The sequence below is a fragment of the Taudactylus pleione genome, unplaced genomic scaffold (assembly GCF_031769625.1).
Source record: "Taudactylus pleione unplaced genomic scaffold, aTauple2 ptg000848l, whole genome shotgun sequence".
In the NCBI taxonomy this organism is placed as follows: Eukaryota; Metazoa; Chordata; class Amphibia; order Anura; family Myobatrachidae; genus Taudactylus; species Taudactylus pleione.
Genome location: NW_028285250.1, coordinates 663,896 through 686,630, shown reverse-complemented (window position 1 = coordinate 686,630; position 22,735 = coordinate 663,896). Strand labels below are relative to the sequence as shown.

Below are 22,735 nucleotides of genomic sequence, written 5' to 3'. Positions count from 1 at the left end.
GGCGCCGACGCGGGTACCTTATATAGGATCCAAAACCCGCGAGACCCGGAAGGTGGGATGATGACGTTTTGCCTCGATTTCAGATCCGAGTCAGGCGGGAAAAGTCGAGCCTAACTCGGATCGGCCTCGGATCAGGGGGGGCTCGGGGGGGTTCGGATTTCTGAAATCCGAACCCGCTCACCCCTAGTGTAAATATGGGTCTGATACTAACCAGTGCCTCCTCAGCCGTCAGATTAGACAATGCCGGGAGGGTAACGATGGCCGTGCCCTCAAGCCATAGCACCCCAGGCGATAGCCCTGCTTGCCCGCCCCTAGAACCACCACTGCATATAACTCTGATGTTTAACGATCAGCACATATGCAGGTTCCTTACTGCTCATGTGCCGATCACTAACTGCGACAGTGGTCGCAGTCCCTCCTAAGCTGCAGCATGATTGACTCGCTGCGGCCGTTTGGGGTCAGGGAAGGGGCGGTGATGGGCAGTGTTTTAGAAAATGGGGGCATGCTGGCGTGCCAAGGCCATTGGCTCCGTCTTCCGACATAGCTTCACTGGCCCTGGCAGTGTGAAAACGCCGGCCACCCTGAGTAAACTGGCGATTACCCAGATGGCTGATATTCACGCAAGTGATCCTCGGACTCAGCAGTGGATCACAGAAGCCGGCAGGAAGCGTCTATTTAAACAAGAAGCCTCTTGCTGTATTAGCATATTTACATACAGCAGCTGTGTCCAAAGACTCTGCTGTATGTACTGCGTCCATCTTTGAATCAGACCCTGAGAGACTGACCCTATTTCTAGTGCAGATAAGCTGTGCTTTATCTTATATTGTTGCCGGGCATTTTAGCTTAAGCCTTTGGAAATAAAATATGTTTTTAAATAGTATTACACTATTTTCTGACATTTCTCTTTGTATGAGGACTGCGCTACACTGGCTACAGTGGAAGATATAGCATACTTGCCTACCCACCCTGAACTAAAATTGTGTGGCCCTCCAGGCCGTCCAGAAAGTTGGGCAAGTTTCCCAAAGGCTGGGGCCAACCGGCCACTGCTGCCCACTTTCCCAGTGAGGTGGGCTGCACGGGCTACCGATGACACAATTCATGTCATTGTGGCTCTGTCCCCATCTTCAAAATGACAGTAATCGTGGCATTGCATAGCAAAGGGGTGGGGGCTATGATGACCCAATCGCATCATCACGCCCCCATACCCGCCCACCAGGGCCGTAACTAGGGTGGTGCGACCAGTGCCATGGGACAGGGCACCGCAGGGCAGGGGGTGCTGTTTGGGTCTGTCAATTTTTCTATTTATTATCATTCTCACTTGTAGCTTCCTCTTCTTTTATCCCCCAGCATCTCCTGGCCTCCCCTATCTCTTCCCTGGCCCTTCCCCATGAGGCCATGGCCCTTTAATAGGTGCACTATCTTATGTCCCTATTTAAAAAATGGAGGGGCGCCAATGCTCTCTCTGGCACAAGGCACCAAAAAGTCTAGTTACGGCTCTGCCACCCACCTCCACCAAGCCCTGTCCCTTTTGCAGTGCCGACCTGGCTGTCCCATACCAAAGGGGGCAGTCAAAAGGTTGGCAAGTATGAGATATAGTGACCCTACAGAGGGACATCATTACTTGGGGCTGTACTAATCAGGGCTGTAGAGAGCCTTGCCTGGTCCTGATAATATCGAGGGCATGGCCTAATGTCAGTAGGCGTGGCCACATATCCCCTTGCCCCTTAGACAGGCACAAATCCAGCGGTGGGGGGGGTTGGCACAATCAGCCAAAGGAGACTGCTGCTGGTGCTGCTGATCAGTGGCCCACTTTGGGCCCACCGCATTTTGCTGCCGATGACGTGTAAAGGAGGGGGGCGGGCAGCCGGATCCCTCCATCAAGCCCGGGCCTGGGTTATTAGTACCAGCTCCCCACCCTCCTTGGCCCTTGGCGACCCTGGCACTAATATACAGGAAAGCTGTTTTTCGAGTTCTAAAATATTAGCCCTTAATTGTAAATCCTTACTCACAAACTTGGACGAACTACACTATTGTATTTTTTCTTTCCTTCTATCTGAGGCATTATCTTATAAAGAATCCCTATATAAACATCTTCTAAGGAGCCTGGGAGAATGGCCCTCTAAAGCTACTTGCCTCTGAATGTTTGAAGACAAATCCAGATATATGAGCTGTCTAAAGATTTCTACTAATACTAAGAAATTGGAATACGGCACCTTATACCCTACCTGACGTCATCTCCTTGTCGTTTGCTGAAAAGTTTTTTTTTTTACTTGTGGTATGCAAGATTATTTTATATTGTCCTAAGTCTTATTATTTTGTGTACACTGTTGGCAACATCCTATATTTTGCTGTTTAACTTTTATGTTTGTACTGAAACAAGTACATCTTTAGGGAGACTGCCCTTCATTTACTACATTTATATTTATATATTGTGATTCTAATTAAGAACTGTTATCACCTACAAACTTTACCTGCAAACTCGTACAGTATCTATATTATATACACCTATCAGCCATAACATTAAAAAGGGATGTATCCCAGCTGTTGAGATGCCGGCACTGAAATCCCAACACCAGTCAGAATTCCTTGTGCCAGCATCCCAACCGCCGGTATCCCGTCAGTAACTAGTGGGGTTAGGAAGAGGGTTAGGGTTAGGCTGCGGGTGGAGGCTAGGTTTAGGCTGCAGGGGGAAGGGTTAGCTTTCGGCTGTGGGGAGGACGGATTAGATTTAGGGGTATGGTTAGGATACTTACCAACAGGTGTCTCTATCCTTACCCTGTCGGTGTCAGTATGCCAGCTTCGGGATTCTGGACGGCGGGATCCCGAGCGACAGCATCCCATACCCAATCCCATAAAACACCTGCCTAATATTGTGTAGGTCCCCCTCATGCCACCAAAACAGCTCTGACACGTCGTGGCATGGACTCCACAAGACCTCTGAAGGTGCTCTGTGCTACCTGGCACCAAGACTTTAGCAGCAGATCCTTTAAGTCCTGTAAATTGCGGGGTGGGGTCTCCATGGCTCAGACTTGTTTTTTTTCCAGCACATCTGGGGAAGTTGGAGGTCAAGACAACACCTTGAACTCTTTGCCATGTTCCTCAAACCACTCGTGAACAATTTTTGCAGGATGGCAGGGCACATTATCCTGCTGAAAGAGGTCACTGCCATCAGGGAATATCATTGCCATGAAGGGGTTGTACTTGGTCTGCAAAAATGTTTGGGTAGGTGGTACAACTCAAAATAACATCCATATGAATGGCAGGACCCAAGATTTTCCAGCAGAACATTGCCAGGAGCAGCATACTGCCTCCGCTAGCTTGCCTTCTTCCCATAGTGCATCCTGGTGCCATCTTTTCTACAGGTAAATGTTGCACTTGTACACCTGGCCATCCAAATGAAAACATGATTCATCAGACCAGGCCACCTTCTTCCATTGCTCCATGGTTCAGTTCTGACTGTAGACACTTTCAGCGGTGGACAGGGGTCAGCATGGGCACTCTGACCGGTCTGTGGCTACGCAGACCCATACGCAGACCCATACGCAGGAAGCTGTGATGCACTATGTGCTCTAATATCTTTCTATCATAGCCAGCCTTAACTTTTTCTGCAATTTGTACTACAGTAGCTCATCTGTGGGATCGGACGAGACGGGTTAACCTTTGCTGCCCATGGGCATCAATGAGCCTTGGGCGCTCATGACCCTGTCGTTGGTCCACCAGCTGTCAATCCTTGGACCACTTTTGGTAGGTACTAACCACTGCATACCGTGGAACACCACACAATACCTGCCATTTTGGTCTTTGTCACTCAGATCCTCAGGCTTGCTCATTTTTCTGCTTCCAACACATCAACTTCAAGAACTGAGTGTTTACCTGCTGCCTAATATATCCCAACCCTTCACAGGTGCCATTGTAACGAGACAATATTATTCACTTCACCTGTCAGTGGTATTAATATTATGGCTGATAGGTGTATATATACAGTTTGGATGATGGACTTCAAGCTTCTTGGTGGTTCCTTATTTGTAACTATAAACGATTGTACACCTCCCCAGTCTCCCAGCATTATGCACTGCAGTGTATTTTGTAGCTAAAGAAGCATTCTGATGTCAGAGGCTCAGGATCGCTACTGGGGACAATGCTGAATACATCATACAGAGGCTGCCCTGATGAATAAATATTTACATAAAGCAAATACATTCTTATAAAAACACACACATTAAATCAAACCCCTGAACCAGCAGCACACAAGGAAAACTCCCAGTGTAGCCTATGATCAGTCCATCCTTGCTAAGGAATTATGCATTCAGTGCATTCAGATCTATACTTTACACATAACTGAAATGCAATTTAATTTTTTATATATATATATATATATATATATATATATATATATATATATATATATATATATATATATATATATAGTCTCCAGGTCCGGCACTCCAGTTAATCAACCAAATCCTGCAGGGGTGCCCTCACATAGGGATAAATAGAAGCATGAAGGTGCAGCACTCCCCTCTCAATAAATCAAACTGAGACCAAAGGATCAATACAACGTTTCAGTACTTTTAGTACTATCTTCAACCATATGGTTGAAGATATGGTTGAAGATAGTACTAAAAGTACTGAAACGTTCTATTGATCCTTTGGTCTCTGATTTATTGAGAGGGGAGTGCTGCACCTTCATGCTTCTATATATATATATATATATATATATAGAGATGAGCGGGTTCAGTTCCCTGAGAACCGAACCCACCCGAACTTGCAGATCTGAGGCGAGATCCCAGTCCGGCTCGGGTTTTCCTTCCTGACTCGGATCTCAAAGCGAGGCAAAAGTCGTCATCCCACTGTGTCAGATTCTCGCGGGTTTTGGATTGTATAAAAGTCCCTCCCCCATAGTGATCGGCGCCATTTGCTTGCTGAGTCCTGGGCTGTCAGGGCTGTGCTTCATCCAAGAGGGGCTGCTGGGTCCATCCAGGGGCTGCTGGGTCCATCCAGGGGCTGCTGTGTCCATCCAGGGGCTGCTGTGTCCATCAAGGGCAGGGGCTTCTGTGTCTATCCAGGGTCTGCTGTGTCCATCCAGGCTGCTGTGTCCATCCAGGGGTTGTTGTGTCCATCTAGGTCAGGGGCTGCTGTATCCATCCAGGGGCAGGGGCTGCTGTGTCCAACCAGGGCTGCTCTATCCATCCAAGGGTGCCCAGTGTATAAAAAAAGAAAAGCTAATAAATAATATAATTAATAAAAAGTATATTATATTTAATTTTTTTTTACTGTGCCGCTGCCAGTAAGACCGCAGTGTAATATTCATACACGTATTGTTTGTGACACTAAGTGGTAGCGCAGTGTATAACAAATATCGTTACACTGTTAGTGGAAAATGCAGTGTATTCATAAAAAATATTGCCACACTATAAGTGGAAAACGCAGTGTATTCGTAAAAAATATTGTGTCACTAAGTGGAAACAGTGTATTCGTAAAAAAATATTGTCACACTGTAAGTGGAAAACGCAGTGTATTTGTAAAAAATATTGTGTCACTAAGTGGAAACAGTGTATTCGTAAAAAATATTGTCACACTGTAAGTGGAAAAAGCAGTGTATTCGTAAAAAATATTGTGTCACTAAGTGGAAACGCAGTGGATTCATAAAAAATATTGTGTCACTAAGTGGAAAATGCAGTGTATTTGTAAAAAATATTGTCACACTATTAGTGGAAAATGCAGTGTATTCGTAAAAAATATTGTCACACTGTAAGTGGAAAACGCAGTGTATTCGTAAAAAATATTGTGACACTGTTAGTGGAAAACGCAGTGTATTCGTAAAAAATATTGTGTCACTAAGTGGAAACGCAGTGGATTCATAAAAAATATTGATACACTGTAAGTGGAAAACGCAGTGTATTCGTAAAAAATATTGTCACACTGTTAGTGGAAAACACAGTGTATTCGTAAAAAATATTGTGACACTAAGTGGAAACGCAGTGTATTCGTAAAAATTATTGTCACACTGTAAGTGGAAATGCAGTGTATTCGTACAAAATATTGTCACACTGTAAGTGGAAAATGCAGTGTATTCGTAAACAATGTTGTCACACTGTTAGTGCAAACGCAGTGTATTCATAAAAAATATTGTCACACTGTAAGTGTAAAATGCAGTGTATTCGTAAAAAATTTTGTCACACTGTTAGTGGAAACGCAGTGTATTCATAAAAAAATATTGGCACACTGTAAGTGGAAAACGCAGTGTATTCGTAAAAAATATTGTGACACTGTTAGCGGAAAACAGAGTGTATTCGTAAAAAATATTGTGACACTAAGTGGAAACGCAGTGTATTCGTAAAAAATATTGTCACACTGTAAGTGGAAAATGCAGTGTATTCGTAAACAATGTTGTCACACTGTTAGTGGAAGCGCAGTGTATTCATAAAAAATATTGTCACACTGTAAGTGTAAAATGCAGTGTATTCGTAAAAAATATTGGCACACTGTAAGTGGTAGGGCAGTGTGTTACTCTTTTCTAATTCATAAAAAAATCTTGTGACACTAAGTGGAAACATCGCAATTTCACAATTTAATATCAAAGTTGCATTTGACACTGTTGACCACCCTCTCTTGCTGCAAATCCTTCACTCCCTTGGTCTACGTGACACTGCTCTCTCCTGGCTGTCGTCCTACGTCTCAGACCGGTCCTTCTCTGTCTCTTCTCATGACTCCTTTTCCCCACCACAGCCTCTTACAGTAGGTGTTCCCCAAGGTTCCGTTCTTGGACCTCTACTATTCTCCCTCTATACGTCCTCTCTAGGTGAACTCATCAGCTCTTTTGACCTCCATTATTACCTCTATGCTGATGATACTCAGATCTACCTTTCCTCCCCTGACCTCTCCCCCTCTCTCCTCACTCATATCTCCAACTGTCTCTCTGCTATTTCTTCCTGGATGTCCCAGCGATTTCTTAAACTTAATATGTCTAAGACTGAGCTGATCATTTTTCCACCCTCCCACATAACCTCACTTCCCACTATTTCTTTAACAATTGATGGCACAACTATCTCTTCTAGCCCCAAGGTGCGCTGTCTTGGAGTTATCCTGGACTCCTCCCTTTCCTACAAACCACATATCCAGAGCCTCTCACAGTCCTGTCGCTTCCATCTCAAAAATATTTCCAAGATTAGACCCTTTCTCACCCAGGATGCCACCAAAACCCTCATACACTCACTGGTCATATCTAGATTGGACTACTGTAACCTTCTCCTATCTGGCCTCCCCAACTCCCATCTCTCTCCTCTCCAGTCTGTCCTCAGTGCTGCTGCTCGACTCATCTTCTTCTCCAAATGCTCTACATCTGCCTCCCTTCTTCTACAAGCCCTCCACTGGCTCCCCTTCCCTTTTAGAACCCAATTCAAGGTTCTCACACTTGCTTACAAAGCCCTCACCCATTCCTCTCCCATTTACATCTCTGACCTCATCTCCCTTTACTCTCCTGGCCGCCCCCTTCGCTCAACCAATGCACACCGCCTCTCATGCCAACTGATTACTTCCTCCCACTCCCGCCTCCAAGATTTTGCTCGTGCTGCTCCCGACCTTTGGAACTCTCTCCCTCTCCCTATCAGACTCTCCTCCTCTTTACAATCCTTCAAAAGGGCTCTCAAGACCCACTACTTCATCAAAGCCTTCCAGCTCCCATCCTAACTTGCTGCAACATGCTCCATTTACCCCATCTGTGTCACACCTGTTTGTCTGCCCCTCCCATTTAGAATGTAAGCTCTTACGAGCAGGGCCTCTACCCTCTTGTGCTTCTCCTTACTTTACTTTCACCTACTTCTTACCACCATGGCACCTAACACTTGGTTGCTTACGCTCTGTTGCATATCTAGGTGTTATGGTCACTTATGTATCAATGTATATTATCCATGTCCTTGTCCTATTTTTTACTGTAAGTCCGTTGTCAAATTATTTGTTTATGTACGTTGTAAGGCGCTGCGGAACACTTGTGGCGCCACATAAATAAACGATAATAATAATAATAATAATAATAAAGTTAAGCAATAATAAATGCAACTTTTAACTTCTTTCCTCAATCATGAATAAATTATTAGTCTACACGCCGATTACAAGACCACAACAAAGTGCTAAATAACGTGCTTTATTTATTAAACATAATGACATCACAAACACCTCAGCTGATATGCACATAAACATATTTTCAAAAGGTGAAAATAGAGGATATGGTTTAAAAATCGAATAAAGCAGCTAAAACTGTGTTTCCTGATTTTAGTGTCCCTACTTCATACCCATGGCCCCTCTACCTGAATTTCAGTGAGTCAGAGGGGCAACTCCATGCAACCGAATTCCAGAGTGCAGCTGCTTCTCCTGTAACCCAGGTCAGAAGATGTGTAGGGGGTGTGGTGATATGGACTAAAATGCAGCTCACATCCACTAAAGTGGACAATGAATCCCCAATCTAACAGGGAGCGCAGCTGTAATATATGCACAACACAAGATGGAATGACGATATAGCCTTGGGTGCTGATATAATCTGGGGTGATGTATACATCATCTTCTTCACATAATATTAATTTCTCCCCGCTGGAATCCACCATTACAGGTGCCTCTGTAATTTTTGCATGTAATTAACGGTAAAGGTCTTTCTCGTAGAAATTGTAGTTCATTTTGATGGACATCATCTTTACCACACACTGGAGGATGGGCAGCTCAAGTAAAGTAAAGCCAATTTGTGCATGAGCCTCCAAATTACCTTTTTTTCCTGCCAGTAGTCAAATGGACTGTCTGACATGCCTATTTGGTTGCTATTATTAAAAAAATTTAAATAGTCCTTAACCATTCTTTGAATGGTGACTGTATCAGATGGAGTGACGGTAGAGGTGTCATTAATTGTAAGCAATTCTGATCTGACCAGATGTCAAAACTTGGTTGTGTTGACTCATCTGCATCACCAGTGGGTGTTTTGAAAGTTTAGTCTTTTCTCAGCAGATGCACCAGCTGGAGAAACTGAAGGAGAAGCCATTGCTGCATGATATCCAACTTGAGCTGACAATTTGCTTATCAACAGCTCTTTACATCTCTTCAGATCTGTGTCCGTTGGGAAGGAGAAACAACGTCTTCATCCCTTCTGGGATGAAAATCCACTCCCAGCAGCAGGCATGGTGCTCAAGGATTCTCAAGAAAGACACAACGTAAGACTTAAATCTAAAATCTTGCATTTGCTCTGTTCCACTTGTCCATCTATGCTGGTTAAGTGGACTGTTGGTACAATTACAGTTTGAAGGCCACTAACTATGTTTTTTATTGTCCCTGTACAGGTTGGGAAAAAGTTTTAAGTGGAATCTTTGCAAATGATTATTTAACAGTCAATTGTTTTATAAAGCACTCTTCCTGGTCCCCTTCTGGGATGAAAAGCCACTCCTAGCAGAAGAAGTAGGTGCATGATTCTCAAGAAAGACACAATGTAAGACCTTAAATCTGAAATCTTGCATTTGCTCTGTTCCACTTGTCCATCTGTGCTGGTTAAGTAGACAGTGGGTACAACGGCAGTTTGGAGGTCATTAAGTAAGTTTTTTTTAATGTCTCTGTACAGGTTTGGAAATGCTTTTCAAGTTGAATCTTTGCAAAGAATTATTTAACAGTCAATTGTTTTGGAAAGCGCTACTAAAAGTCTTCCTGGTCCCCTTCTGGGATGAAAATCCACTCCCAGCAGCAGCACCAGGCATGGTGCTCAAGGATTTTTCTGGGGCAAGGACTGATGTGAATGAGTAAAATATTTTTTGTAAATGCCTCCCCTCCCCTTCTCCCTCATAAATGTACTTCGGAATCAAAAGATTAAATTAAACTTACTACCAATCAACCCTTACTGTCCCTGCCTTCAATTACATGCATACTCCAACTCCCTCAGGCCTCTTAAATAATAAAAACATTTGTTTCCTGATGTGCCATGTTGGAAGTTGAACTGCCAAGTGTTTGTGCCGCGCCACTGCTGCCGCTTAGCTTAGGGCCTGATTCAGAGCCGGACGCTATTTGCGCTCGCTCGTTGATTAAAAAGGGGTGGCTATTCAAACGAACCGTTCGCACTTTGCGGTCTGTTCACACCTCTATGTGTGAACGAGCGAACAAAACTTGCGGTCGTAATTTTGAAAAATACGCCCCGTGGCCGCTCGCACCATACGTCATGTCCGCTATTTAATAGATTAATCGAGTACATCGAACAATGTATGAACTGCTCGCTATTCTTGGGGTTGGTTTTTCCTACCACAATCTTGCGAGCAGTTCTGACTATAAATCATTCAAGTGACGTGGTCAATGACGCTGCTGTATTAATTATGCACACCCATAAAACGCCCGTTTTGACCTTTAAGCACGCCTGCGTTCGGATTTCCACTCCCCGTTTTCAAGCACCTTCCCCTGTTACCACCCACATACGCCTCCTCCTGTCACTCAAAATAGCAGGCATTCGCTATTTAGCGAACAAACGATTTCCGACCGCACTGACTGGTTCGCGCATGCGTATTATGATCCGTACGCATGCGCAGTTGGGCAAACATCGCTCAGAACGAACGAGCGGCCGCTTACGAGCGGCTCTGAATCAGGCCCTTAGTCAGCCAGCTAGCTTGGTGTAAATGTTGGGCCTAAACTGGATGAAAACAATATTGTGAGCTGTGAGGTGGTCAAAATATAACTGGAGATGAGTGGAAATAGATGTTATTGAGGTTAATAATACTGTAGGAACAAAGACAGGCCCAAATATTGTTATTTTAGCTGTTTTTATGATCTTTTTAGAAAAAATACAGATCCAAAACCAAAAAACAAAACACGCAAGGGCGGTTTTGGCAAAACCAATCCAGATCCAAAACAAGAGGTGATACAGATCCAAAACCAAAACACGGGAGTTGGCGCACATCTCTCTCTTTATATATATATATATATATATATATATATATATAGTCACCTCACTACTTAGTAAGATTAAACGTAGCAAATAAACTAGGTTTCAAGTACTAAAAAGCCTCCCAACTTTTTCAAATCCTGACCCGGGACTCCTCGCACCCTGGCCACGTGTCACGCCACCATTTTTCGTAATGCTGGAGACATGCCCAGGTCTCCATGATCTGCTGAGCAGCCCCCAGCCAGTCCCGGCACAATGTGGATGACCCACATCATTCATTTACCGCTGCTCTGCTATACAGAACAACGTCTAACAGAGTCGTCGTCCCCCCAACCTCCCGCAGGACACTGTCTGGAACAATCTATGTAAGTGCCATTTGTAATACAGTCAAATCTGATGACTTTTTAAAGGTGTTGAATACTTTTGCAAAGTATGCTATGTCTATAATAGAAGTACGTATTGGTTCATATGTTGATAACAAGCCAACAGCAAGAGCCCTCATTCTCTTTCAATCCCTACATTCATATCTATGCTAGTTTATACATAAATGTACAGTCATCTCACTACTCTCTAAAATGTGACAAGAAGGTCGTATTTTAAACCACACCTCAATAACACTTTATATGCTGGTTGGAAAGGATTAAATATACACAAGATAACAAATTTGTTCTTTATATCCCTGTAAAGAAGTCATACTTGACATGCAGCCAGTACCTTGAAAAATACAGGTATGTCTATCTATTTTGTTCATTGTTACATTGTATGCTGTATATTAGGCATTTTTGTATAATGTTTGCATGACTTATGCACCTTGGAGTATTGTGTCTCAGCTGCATTGCAAAGCAGTACACAACATTTCACTGTCTTATGTCATGTACAGTATGTGGTTTTATGTCATTTGTACTGTATGTGGTTTTATGTCATTTGTACTGTATGTGGTTTTATGTCCTATGTGTGTGTTTTATGTCCTATGTATGTGTTTTGTGTTATGTGTATGTGGTTTTATGTCCTATGTATGTGTTTTATGTCATATGTATGTGTTTTGTGTCATGTGTATGTGGTTTTATGTCCTATATATGTGTTTTATGTCATATGTATGTGTTTTTATATCTTTTCTATAATAAAAACATAGACTGTAATTTAAAGTAGGAATTCCTCCTTGCAGATAGTTGTCAGGTCCTGACTTCTTATTGCAGACACAGTTTTGCTACTTTTAAATGGTACATATACTAATTGTATTCAGTATAGAATCTTCACCCCAAGTTAGTTTGTACCTACACAGGTTGTTGCTGTTTCCCTTAACTGCACATTTTATACTTCATACCCACACTAATTATACTAATACATGACATACAGGAGGATCACCCAGAGTGAGCCTTTGCATGTAAGCAATGCTCAGCAGAGATATTATCTCATCAATAGCAACTACCTAATTTGCCTAAAGATACAAGTGAATTTCAGTGAGCTGTGAGTGTATTGTTATGTGTCCTTCCCCTGTCCTCTGTCACAGTAACTGTTCGTGTTCTCCATAGACTTTCATCTGCGAGACTTGTGCCCACTGTATGTAACTGCTTGTCCACTGTGTGTCACGGCTGGTCACAATGTTGTTCCAACACCCAGTGTCATCCTTCAGCATGGAAATTAATGAAGTAAGTATGAGCATTTTTCATTCTAAGAGATAATAAATAGACGAGAGAGAGAGACCGAAAGATGGATGGATAGATAGACAGACAGACATGAGAGAGAAACAGAGAGGATGGATAGATTGAACAAAAAGATATGAGTTCTATGATAGATAATAGATATGAGAAAGATATATAGATAGAATCGACAGATACACATTATTGTGATTGCACGAACTCATAACCATTCTACCAATCATGCAGGAACAATGTAATTACGTTTCTAGTGATGTGTAGGGGTTATATCGTGTGGGATAGAGTCTTGCATTTGTCTAATGCTGGCCACACACATGGTGATTTTTTACCCAATCTGGCCGATTCCGACACATTGGAACGACAGATCGTGTAAAAAATGGCCAAATCGTGAGTAAATCGTGAGTCCCCACTCACGATCAAGATGCGATGCGCGTCCCCGCTGGTCGCACATCGCATCTTCAGATCTGCCGTGCTGGGATACAAATGCACTGGAGAAATGTCTGGCTGCACGTTAGATCATTTGAAGATTGGACACTGCAAACACCAAATCGTGTGCAGAGCTGCCGAGGAGAGTTTTCAAGGGAAACCGTGCACGATGTCGGATCGTGAACACATCGCTATGTCTGTGACCAGCTTAAGAGACTGTTACTAAATGAATGTTGTCAACTGGGTAACTAAGGGCATCTGAATTAATCATCCTTTAGTTGGTCAGACAAGTTGTTCAGTTAGTTAGTTGGATGAAAAGTTGGGTACAGTGTGGCAGCTTTATGCGGGCCAAATATCTACGGCCCAAAACCCCGTTCTGCTGACGCCGATCCGATTCGCCGATCAGTGATTGAAAACACCGAGCGGTGGACATCGATGATCATCAACTCGTTGGGGAAACAGGGAACTTCAACATGCTTAAGTTCCCCAACTCCCAATTTTGACAATTTTCGGGTCTGAATCAGAGAATCAAGATTGTCCAACATGTTGGATTTCTCCGATGCCCCGGCCACGGCAGAATGGGGAATTGCCCAAATACAGGCTGGATGTCTGGGTCCCATTAGATGGGAATTTAAACATCTATAGAGAAGGTATTGAAGGGATGAGAGATAATCCTGTTTTCGCACACCTGTTGTATGCTACCAACCTTTACTACTCATATTTTAAAACTATTGTACAAAGTCCTCTAATTACCTCCTTTTAACAGATTTTTCTTATTTAAAATACTTGTAGACAATTGACTGTCACTAAATGCACATACAGTACGTCCGATACAGTAAAGAATTGTTTATGCCTTGAATGTGATGAGGGTGCACTTGATTGACATACAACAATGTAAAGCAAATAGGTTACTGAATCATTGAACTGGAAACAGCACTGAAGGGTGTGAGCTACAGTAGTAGTGTAAGTACTGTCCCTTGAGAAATTTACAGCGAGGCTTACTATTGTTGTTAATGCCAGCATCTGTTTCCTTTATTTTGGTGCTTATCTAATATTATGGACAGTATGTGACCCAGATTCATGTTCCTGCCAACACATCTACCAGTAATATTGTGCAAGAACATACGCTCTTTACTTTCATTTAAATAAATTACGATGACAGGCTTGCTTTTTTTAAATGAATGCCTATTTCTCCAAAGTTTAATTTAAGCCTGTTTCATTGTTTTTTTCTTTTTGTTGTATTTGAGTGGTTTGAAGTCAGTCTGTATAGCAAGCTTTGTTTTATATTGGATTTTATTAATATCTTGGCCATCTTGTGTAGTATTTCCCTAGGTAGTCTGACATCTCCTCTGATCACAGGTAGTGTACTTTGTCTGGCATCGTAGGTGCAAAGGGTATACGTTCAATAAAGACATTGTTATCCCGACTAGGGATGAATGACAGGCGTCTAAATGTAGACGCCTGTCATTTGACCGACGTCGGGAGACCGGTGCCCGGCATCCCGTTCGAGCGGATGCCGGGCGCCGCAGTGGACAGCCGCGTGGGGGGGGGAGGGTTAGGTTTAGGGCTCCCGGGAGGGACTTAGGGTTAGGCACCCCCCCCCCGGGAGGTTAGGGTTAGGCTAGGGGAAGGGAGACTTAGGGTTAGGCACCCCCAGGGTGAGGTTAGGGTTAGGCATCCCCCCGGGGGGACTTAGGTTTAGGCGGCGGGGAAGGGGGGGTTAGGTTTAGGCACTTAGAGGGGGGATTAGGGTAAGGCACAGGGGGGGAAGCTTAGGGTTAGGCACCCTAAAGGAGGGTTAGGGTTAGAGGGTAGATTAGATTAGTGAATACTTACCTAGGGACGATCAGGATTTCATCCTCTGTCGGCCAGGCGCTGTCCGGATTTGAACCGCCGGCAAGGGGTCCAGCGGAAATTCATACCGATTCCGGTGCAAAGTGCCCCAAAGAGAGGAGATCATGGGGGTTATTACCTACAGTGCAGGTTTTTTGCTCATAGCAACTAATCAGATTCTAGCTATTATCTTCTAGAAGCTGCTAGAAAAATGAAAAGTCAAATCTAATTGGTTGCTATGGGCAACAACTCAACTTCTAAAAATCCAGTGCAGTTCATACCACCTTGAGTGCATGAACTGCACTGGAAGTTTTGACACCCAGATATTTTAGTATGGAACTTTGTACTGCAGTTTTGCCTTTTTGTATAGCCATGCATTATGTTGACCTTGCTCCCCAGCTGGGCAGGATCATTTCTTTAATTGTTGGCACCATACATCACAACACTATTTATTTTATTATTTAACTTGTTGCCCAATTGACATCTTTTAAACTGTGTTTTTTTTCCATTTTTAATGGAAGAGGCTTTAGCGACCTTAATGGGACTCTCCCCAAAATCTAAGGGAACTTGTGTGGCCCAATGGCTTTGATCCCTACTGACACTACTGATGCTCCCCTCTGAGAGAGAAGGGAAGATTTAGTCCCGGGGTTATGGTTCGGCAAACCCCACGTAAGAGACCCCGCTTGTGGAGAATGGTACTATGAAGGTCCTTTCCCTTGTTGGAACCTTATCACTTAGGGGTGTAAAAGAGCTTCACCTCCATTGTGCCTCAATCAATGTACAGTATGTGTATTTTGTAAACCTTTGAAGAAAAAATCACCAATATGTTATGGCAACTATTTGGTTATTACTAGCAGAGACACCAACCTGATACATTTCATTTTGGAGATATTTACAAGGGAAAGAAAAAAAAGAGAACTCTCATCTTTTTTGGGGGCACACTTATGGTGCATACACACGGTCAGATTTGATGTCAGATATGAACGATAACGATTTAAAAAATCGTTCAATCGTTCATATCTGAACGAAAATCTGACATGTGGGCCTGCAATGATGAACGATGCGCGTTCCCGTTTGTCAGATAATGATATCTGACATCTGATGTGTTTGCAGTCAGATTTTGACAATTTAATTCATTTTAATACTGTCTGAAATCATTCAATCATTCAAATCATTGGTAAAATCGTTCAGTCGTTCATCTGACAGATCTGACCGCGTGTATGCACCATTAGTTGTAAATGTAAAATATAACTTTTATTATATTATATTAAAATCATAAGTCAACACTAGGACAAACAACATGAAAATAAACAAATGTAAAACTCATAAGCGATAATACAGCAAAATATTAATAATCTGTATTGTTAATTGTCTGAGTGTCAACAATCAGTAACTAAGGCAGCAGTCATATTCAACATATAAAGGATGATCCGATGCCGATCCGAGTCAGGCTCGACTTTTCCCGCCTTACTTGGATCTGAAATCGAGGCAAAACGTCATCATCCCGCCTTCCGGGTCTCGCGGGTTTTGGATTCTATATAAGGTACCCTCGTCAGCGCCATTTTCTCACTCGGCTGTGGACAGTGAAGAGGGAGGGTGGGAGTTAGGGCTGGCTGGGCTGTGTAGTGTAGTGTATTGTAGTGCAGTGTAGTGTTGTGCTGTGCTGTGCTGAGCTGTGCTGCTGTTGTCCATAGGGGCTGTGTCCACTCCTCCAAAGTCCATAGGGGCTGGCTGTGTTGTGCTGTGCTGCTGTTGTACATAGGGGCTGTGTCCACTCCTCCAAAGTCCATAGGGGCTGGCTGTGTTGTGCTGTGCTGCTGTTGTCCATAGGGGCTGTGTCCACTCCTCCAAAGTCCATAGGGGCTGGCTAGGCTGTGTTGTGCAGTCAGTTGTCCATAGGGTCTGTGTCCACTCCAAAGTCCTGTGCAGTGTCCCAGTCCTAAAGGGGTGCTGTAGTGCTCCCCCCAAGTGCAAAAGAAAAAAAAAATTCTGTGTTTGTGAATTGTGTGCGCAGAAGCCGCACGTGCATCAACAAAGTAGCGTCAAGCGTGCGCCTGTGTCATAAGTAAAGGGCCGGCTGGCTCATCCGTTAAAGGGTGCTGTAACCCCCAAAGTGCACTCCAAATAATATTTTTTTTTTTCTGTGTTTGTGAATTGTGTGCACTGTACGTGCATCCTCAAAGCAGCAGCGCCAAGCGTGCGTCTGTCTGTTAAAGGGTGGTGTAACCCCCAAAGTGCGCTCCAACAAAAATAAAATAATCTTTTTTTCTGTGTTTGTGTGTGAAATGTATGCGCAGTAGCCGCACCTGCATCCTCAAAGCAGCAGCGCTAAGCGTGTGTCTGTCTGTTAAAGGGTAGTGTAACCCCCAAAGTGCGCTACACAAAAAATAAACAATTCTTCTTTTTTTTCTGTCTTTGTGAATTGTGTGCACAGTAGCAGCACGTGCATCAACAAAGTAGCGTCAAGCATGCGCCTGTGTCATAAGTAAAGGGCCGGCTGGCTTGACCATCCTCAAAGCAGCAGCGACAAGCGTGCATCTGTCTGTTAAAGGGTGGTGTAACCCCCAAAGTGCGCTCCACAAAAAATAAAATAATCTTTTTTTTCTGTGTTTTTGTGCGAAATGTATGCGCAGTAGCCGCACCTGCATCCTCAAAGCAGCAGCGCCAAGCGTGCGTCTGTCTGTTAAAAGGTGGTGTAACCCCCAAAGTGTGCTCCACAAAAAATAAAAAATTTTTTTTTTCTTTCTTTGTGAATTGTGTGGGCTGTAGCCGCACCTGCATCCTCAAAGCAGCAGCGCCAAGCGTGTGTCTGTCTGTTAAAAGGTGGTGTAACCCCCAAAGTGCGCTCCACAAAAAATAAAAAATTCTTTTTTTTCTGTCTTTGTGAATTGTGTGGGCAGTAGCCGCACCTGCATCCTCAAAGCAGCAGCGCCAAGCATGCGTCTGCCTGTTAAAAGGTGGTGTAACCCCCAAAGTGCGCTCCACAAAAAATAAAAAATTCTTCTTTTTTTCTGTCTTTGTGAATTGTGTGCACTGTAGCTGCACGTGTATCAACAAAGGAGCAGCGCCAAGCGTGCGCCTGTGTCCCATAAGTAAAGAGCCGGCTGGCTCATTTCTTAAAGGGTGGTGTAACCCACAAAGTGCACTAGTCTCCAACAATAATAAAAAATTATTTTCCGTGTTTGTGTGCGCCTTAGCCGCACGTATATATATCAATATAACATAAATGGAGGACCAAACTTTCTCTGATAAAAATAAAATAGGGAAAGATCAAGAACCACTTCCTCCTAGTGCTGAAGCTGCTGCCACTAGTCATGACATAGACGATAACATGCCATCAACGTCGTCTGCCAAGGCCGATGCCCAATGTCATAGTAGAGGGCATATACAATCCCAAATGACAAAGTTCAGCAAAATGACCTTAAAAAAACATTCAAATCATCTGAGGAGAAACGTAAACTTGCCAATATGCCATTTACGACACGGAGTGGCAAGGAACGGCTAAGGTCTTTCCCTGTGTTCATGACTAGTGGTTCAGCTTCACATGACGATGGAAGCCCTCATCCCGCTAAAAAAATCAAATGAGTTAAGCTGGCAAAACCACAGAGAAGAACTGTGCTTTCTAAGAAGATATCACAAATCTCCAAGGAGAGTCCAAGTGTAGTGGTGGTTGCGATGCCTGACCTTCCCAGCACTGGACGGGAAGAGGTGGCTCTTTCCACCATTTGCACGCCCTCTGCAAGTGCTGAAAGGAGCACCCACGGTCCACTTGCTGATATGCAAATTGAAGATGTCACTGTTGAAGTACAACAGGATGAGAATACTGGTGTAGCTGGCGCTGAGGAGGAAGTTGGCGAGGATGATTCTGATGGTGATGTGGTTTGTTTAAATCAGGCTCCGGGGGAGACAGTTGTTGTCCGTGGGATGAAAAAGCCCATCACGGTCATGCCTGGGCAGAAGACCAAACATTCCACCTCTTTGGTCTAGCAATATTTCTATCCAAATCCGGACAACAACTGTCTTGCCATATGTACCATATGTAAAGGTGAAATAAGTAGGGGTAGGGACGTTAACTAGCGCGTTCATAAAAAGTTACTGTCAAGTTCAGAAACATTGGCTAAGACCGTAAGCAGTCCAGGGACACCTAAATCCCTTCGTCCTGTTGTATCCAAGCGCCTGCAAACCACACCATCAACTCCCTCCTCGTCAATTTCCTCCTTAGTCAGGATCGGAAGTAGTCCTGCAGGCCATGTCACTGGCATGCCTGACACTCCTGTGCGGGATTCCCCCGGAGGATCCTGCATTGCTACGCTACTGCTGCCGCTGCTGCTGTTGCTGCTGGGAGTCGTTCATTATCCCAGAGAAAAAGTAGGAACACCACTACTTTTACTAAACAATTGACCCTCCAACAGTCCTTAGCGAGGAGGATGAAGTACGACAGCAGTCATCCTGAAGCAAAACATATAACTGAGGCCTTGACTGCTATGTTGGCGTTAGACGTGCATCCGGTATCCGCCATTAGTGCAGTGGGATTTAGACAATTGATGGAGGTAGTGTGTCCCCGGTTCCAAATCCCGTCTAGATTCCACTTCACTAGGCAGGCGATACCGAGACTGTACAGAAACGTCAGAAAAAGTGTCCTCAGTGTCCTGAAAAATGCGGTTGTACCCAATGTCTACTTAACCACGGACATGTGGACAAGTGGAACAGGGCAGACTAAGGACTATATGACTGTGACAGCCCACTGGGTAGATGTATCACCTTATGCAGCAACAACAGCAGCGTCACCAGTAGCAGCATCTCAGAAACGCCAGCTCGTTCCAAGGCAGGCTACTCTGTGTATCACCGGTTTCAGTAAGAGGCACACCACCGACAACCTCTTAGAGAAACTGTGGGAAATCATCGCCCAGTGGCTTACTCCACTTAGACTCTCCTGGGGATTTGTGATATCTGTCAACGCCACCAATATTGTGCGAGCATTACATCTGCGCAAATTCCAGCATGTCCCATGTTTTGCTCACGCAATAAATTTGGTGGTGCAGAATTTTCTGAAAAGCGACAGGGGCGTGCAGGAGACACTTAGGGTGGTCCAAAAAATTTCTGGCCATTTTCGCCATTCAGCGACTGTGTGCCGAAGACTGGAGCGCCAGCAAACACTCTTAAACCTGCCCCACCATCACCTGAAGCAAGAGGTTGTGACGCAGTGGAACTCAACCCTCTATATGCTTCAGAGGATGGAGGAGCAGCAAAAGCCTATACATCCACCTATGACATAGGCAAAGGAGGGGGTATGCACCTGACTCAAGCACAGTGGAGAATGATTTCCGTGTTGTGCAAGGTTCTCCAGCCCTTCGAACTTGCCACACGTGAAGTCAGTTCAGATACTGCCAGCTTGAGTCAGGTCATTCCCCTCATCAGGCTTTTGCAGAAGCAGCTGGAGAAAGTGAAGGAGGAGCTAAGACGAAGCGATTCCGCTTGGCATGTGGGACTTGTGGATGAAGCCCTTCATTTGCTTTGGCAGGATTCCAGGGTGGTCAATCTGTTGAAATCAGACCACTACATTTTGGCCACCGTGCTCGATCCTAGGTTTAAAGCCTATGGGGTGTCTCTCTTTCCGGCCGACACAAGCCTGCAGAGGTGCAAAGACCTGCTGGTGAAAACACTGTCAGCTGAAGCGGAACGTGACACATCAACAGCTCCTTCTTAATTTTCTCCCGCAACTGGGGCTGCCAGGAAAAAACTTAGGTATCTAAGCAACCCGCTGGCGGTGATGCAGGGCAGGCAGGACCAAGTTTGGACATCTGGTCCAGACTGAAGGACCTGGCAACAATTTCTGACATGTCTACTGTCACTGCATATTATACTGTCACCATTGACAGAATGGTGGAGGATTACATCGGTGACAGCATCCAAGTAGGCATGTCAGACAGTCCATACCTGTACTGGCAGGAAAAAGAGGCAATTTGAAGGCCCCTGTACAAACTGGCTCTATATTACCTGAGTTGCCCCCCTCCAGTGTCTACTACGAAAGAGTGTTTAGTGCAGCCAGGAACCTTGTCAGCGAAAGGCGTAGGAGGTTGTTTCCACAAAATGTGGAGAAGATGATGTTCATAAAAATGAATTATCAACTCTTCCAGGGAGACCAGCCTCCAGAACGTACAGAGGGACCTGTGGTGGTGGATTCCAGCGGGGACGAATTAATACTCTGTGAGGATGAGGATGTACACAACACTGAAGAGGGTGAGGAATCGGTGGATGAGGAGGATGAGGACGACATCTTGCCTCCGTAGAGCCAGTTTGTGCAGGGAAAGATTAATTGCCAGCTTGTTTTGTGGGGGCCCAAACGAACCAATCATTTCAGCCACAGTCGTGTAGTAGACCCTGGCACTGAAATGATTGGTTTGTTAAAGTGTGCATGTCCTGTTTATACAACATAAGGGTGGGTGGGAGGGCCCAAGGACAATTCCATCTTGCACCTTTTTTTTCTTCTTTGCATTATGTACTGTTTGGGGGTCTAGTTTTTCAAACTGCCATCCTGTCTGCCACTGCAGTGTCACTCCTAGATGGGCCACGTTTTTGTGCCGCCCACTCGTGTCGCTTAGCATAGTCATCCAGCTACCTCGGTGCTTTTGGACATAAAAACACTATTGTGAAGTGTGAGGTGTTCAGAATAGACTGGAAATGAGTGGAAATTAAGGTTTTTGAGGTTAATAATAGCATAGGAGCAGAAAAACCCACAAATTCTGTGATTTTAGCTGTTCTTATGCTTTTTTTCAAAAAATACAGATCCAAAACACAAAACCAAGAACCCAAAACACGGAAGGGTGGTTTTGGCAAAACCAATCCAGATCCAAAACACGAAGAAAGATCCAGATCCAAAATCAAAACACAAAACACGAAAAGTGGCCGGTGCACACCCCTAATATATATATAGAGCATTAATAGTATAGATAATAGAGTAGACGTCATAAATTACCAATGAATCAATTATGTCACTAAGCATACCATCGCTTAATGCTAGTTTATAAAACTAAAATATTTTAGTAAAGATTTCTGGACTGCACAAACTGAATATATATATATAATGGGAGGTGCTACCTGATGAGACTAATTGCAGGCACAGAAACAGACAAATCCCAGGTGCACAACTCCAAATTATTAATAATATATAAATGCAAAAACATTTTGCAATCAAAATGGGGCAGCTTGGCTGGGCCAGTTTTGGGGGGTCCTGCGCTCTGGATTTGATCCCTAGTATGTTAGGGACCTACCCTAAAGAGGTTAACTGGATATGGTGGGTAGGCCCATAACCTTGGCAATGATTATGCTAAAAACCTCTATTGATTGCAAAATTTTATTGCATTTATACATCATTAATAATTTGGAGTTGTGCACCTGAGATTTGTCTGTTTCTGTGCTAGTTTATATTTTACCAGTAACCCCTGCAATCAGCAAAAAGTAAAATCAACACACTCTTTAGCAAATAAACCAGTACTGTGTGTTTTTATTGAGCAATCTCCAATCATCTGCCTATTTACACAGGTGTTTAATAACATAGGTAAAGCAATATATTTCTCACAATCAAGTATGTGCGATCTATATGGTCCAAAAGTATTGGAGGTGACAACAACACTAATAAAGATGTATGTCACAGAGTATTTAAGGTATACAAAATGTATGTCACAGAGAAAGTGATAAGTAGGTGGAATTATTTCAAATACTGTTCAGAGTTGCAATGTGACACATATACTATGAATAACCGTCCATCAATACTGGCGTTCATGCACACATAATATATTAAGTTCGACAGTAGAAATTAATAGAGTTTTATGTAATTAAGAAATCAGCAGGGAAAGATAAGTCAATAATAAAATATGGAGATAAGAGGAAGGGAGGGACTAGGTATCATAAATATAAAGAA

The 22,735-nt window shown here is 43.8% G+C and overlaps 1 protein-coding gene across 3 annotated transcripts in view; it reads left to right on the top strand.

Annotated features, from left to right (window-relative positions):
- Positions 1–22,735, top strand: part of CXCR5 (C-X-C motif chemokine receptor 5) — a 70,091-nt gene that overhangs the window by 32,169 nt on the left and 15,187 nt on the right. For 2 of the 3 annotated variants that reach the window (XM_088458734.1, XM_088458735.1), the window contains exons 2-3: positions 11,585–11,625; positions 12,430–12,546. The exons of the other annotated variant lie outside the window; for it this stretch is intronic. In XM_088458734.1, the coding sequence (XP_088314860.1) occupies positions 12,499–12,546 (48 nt within the window). In that variant the 5' untranslated portion in view covers positions 11,585–11,625; positions 12,430–12,498. The remainder of the gene's footprint in view (positions 1–11,584; positions 11,626–12,429; positions 12,547–22,735) is intronic. 3 annotated transcript variants of the gene reach the window in all.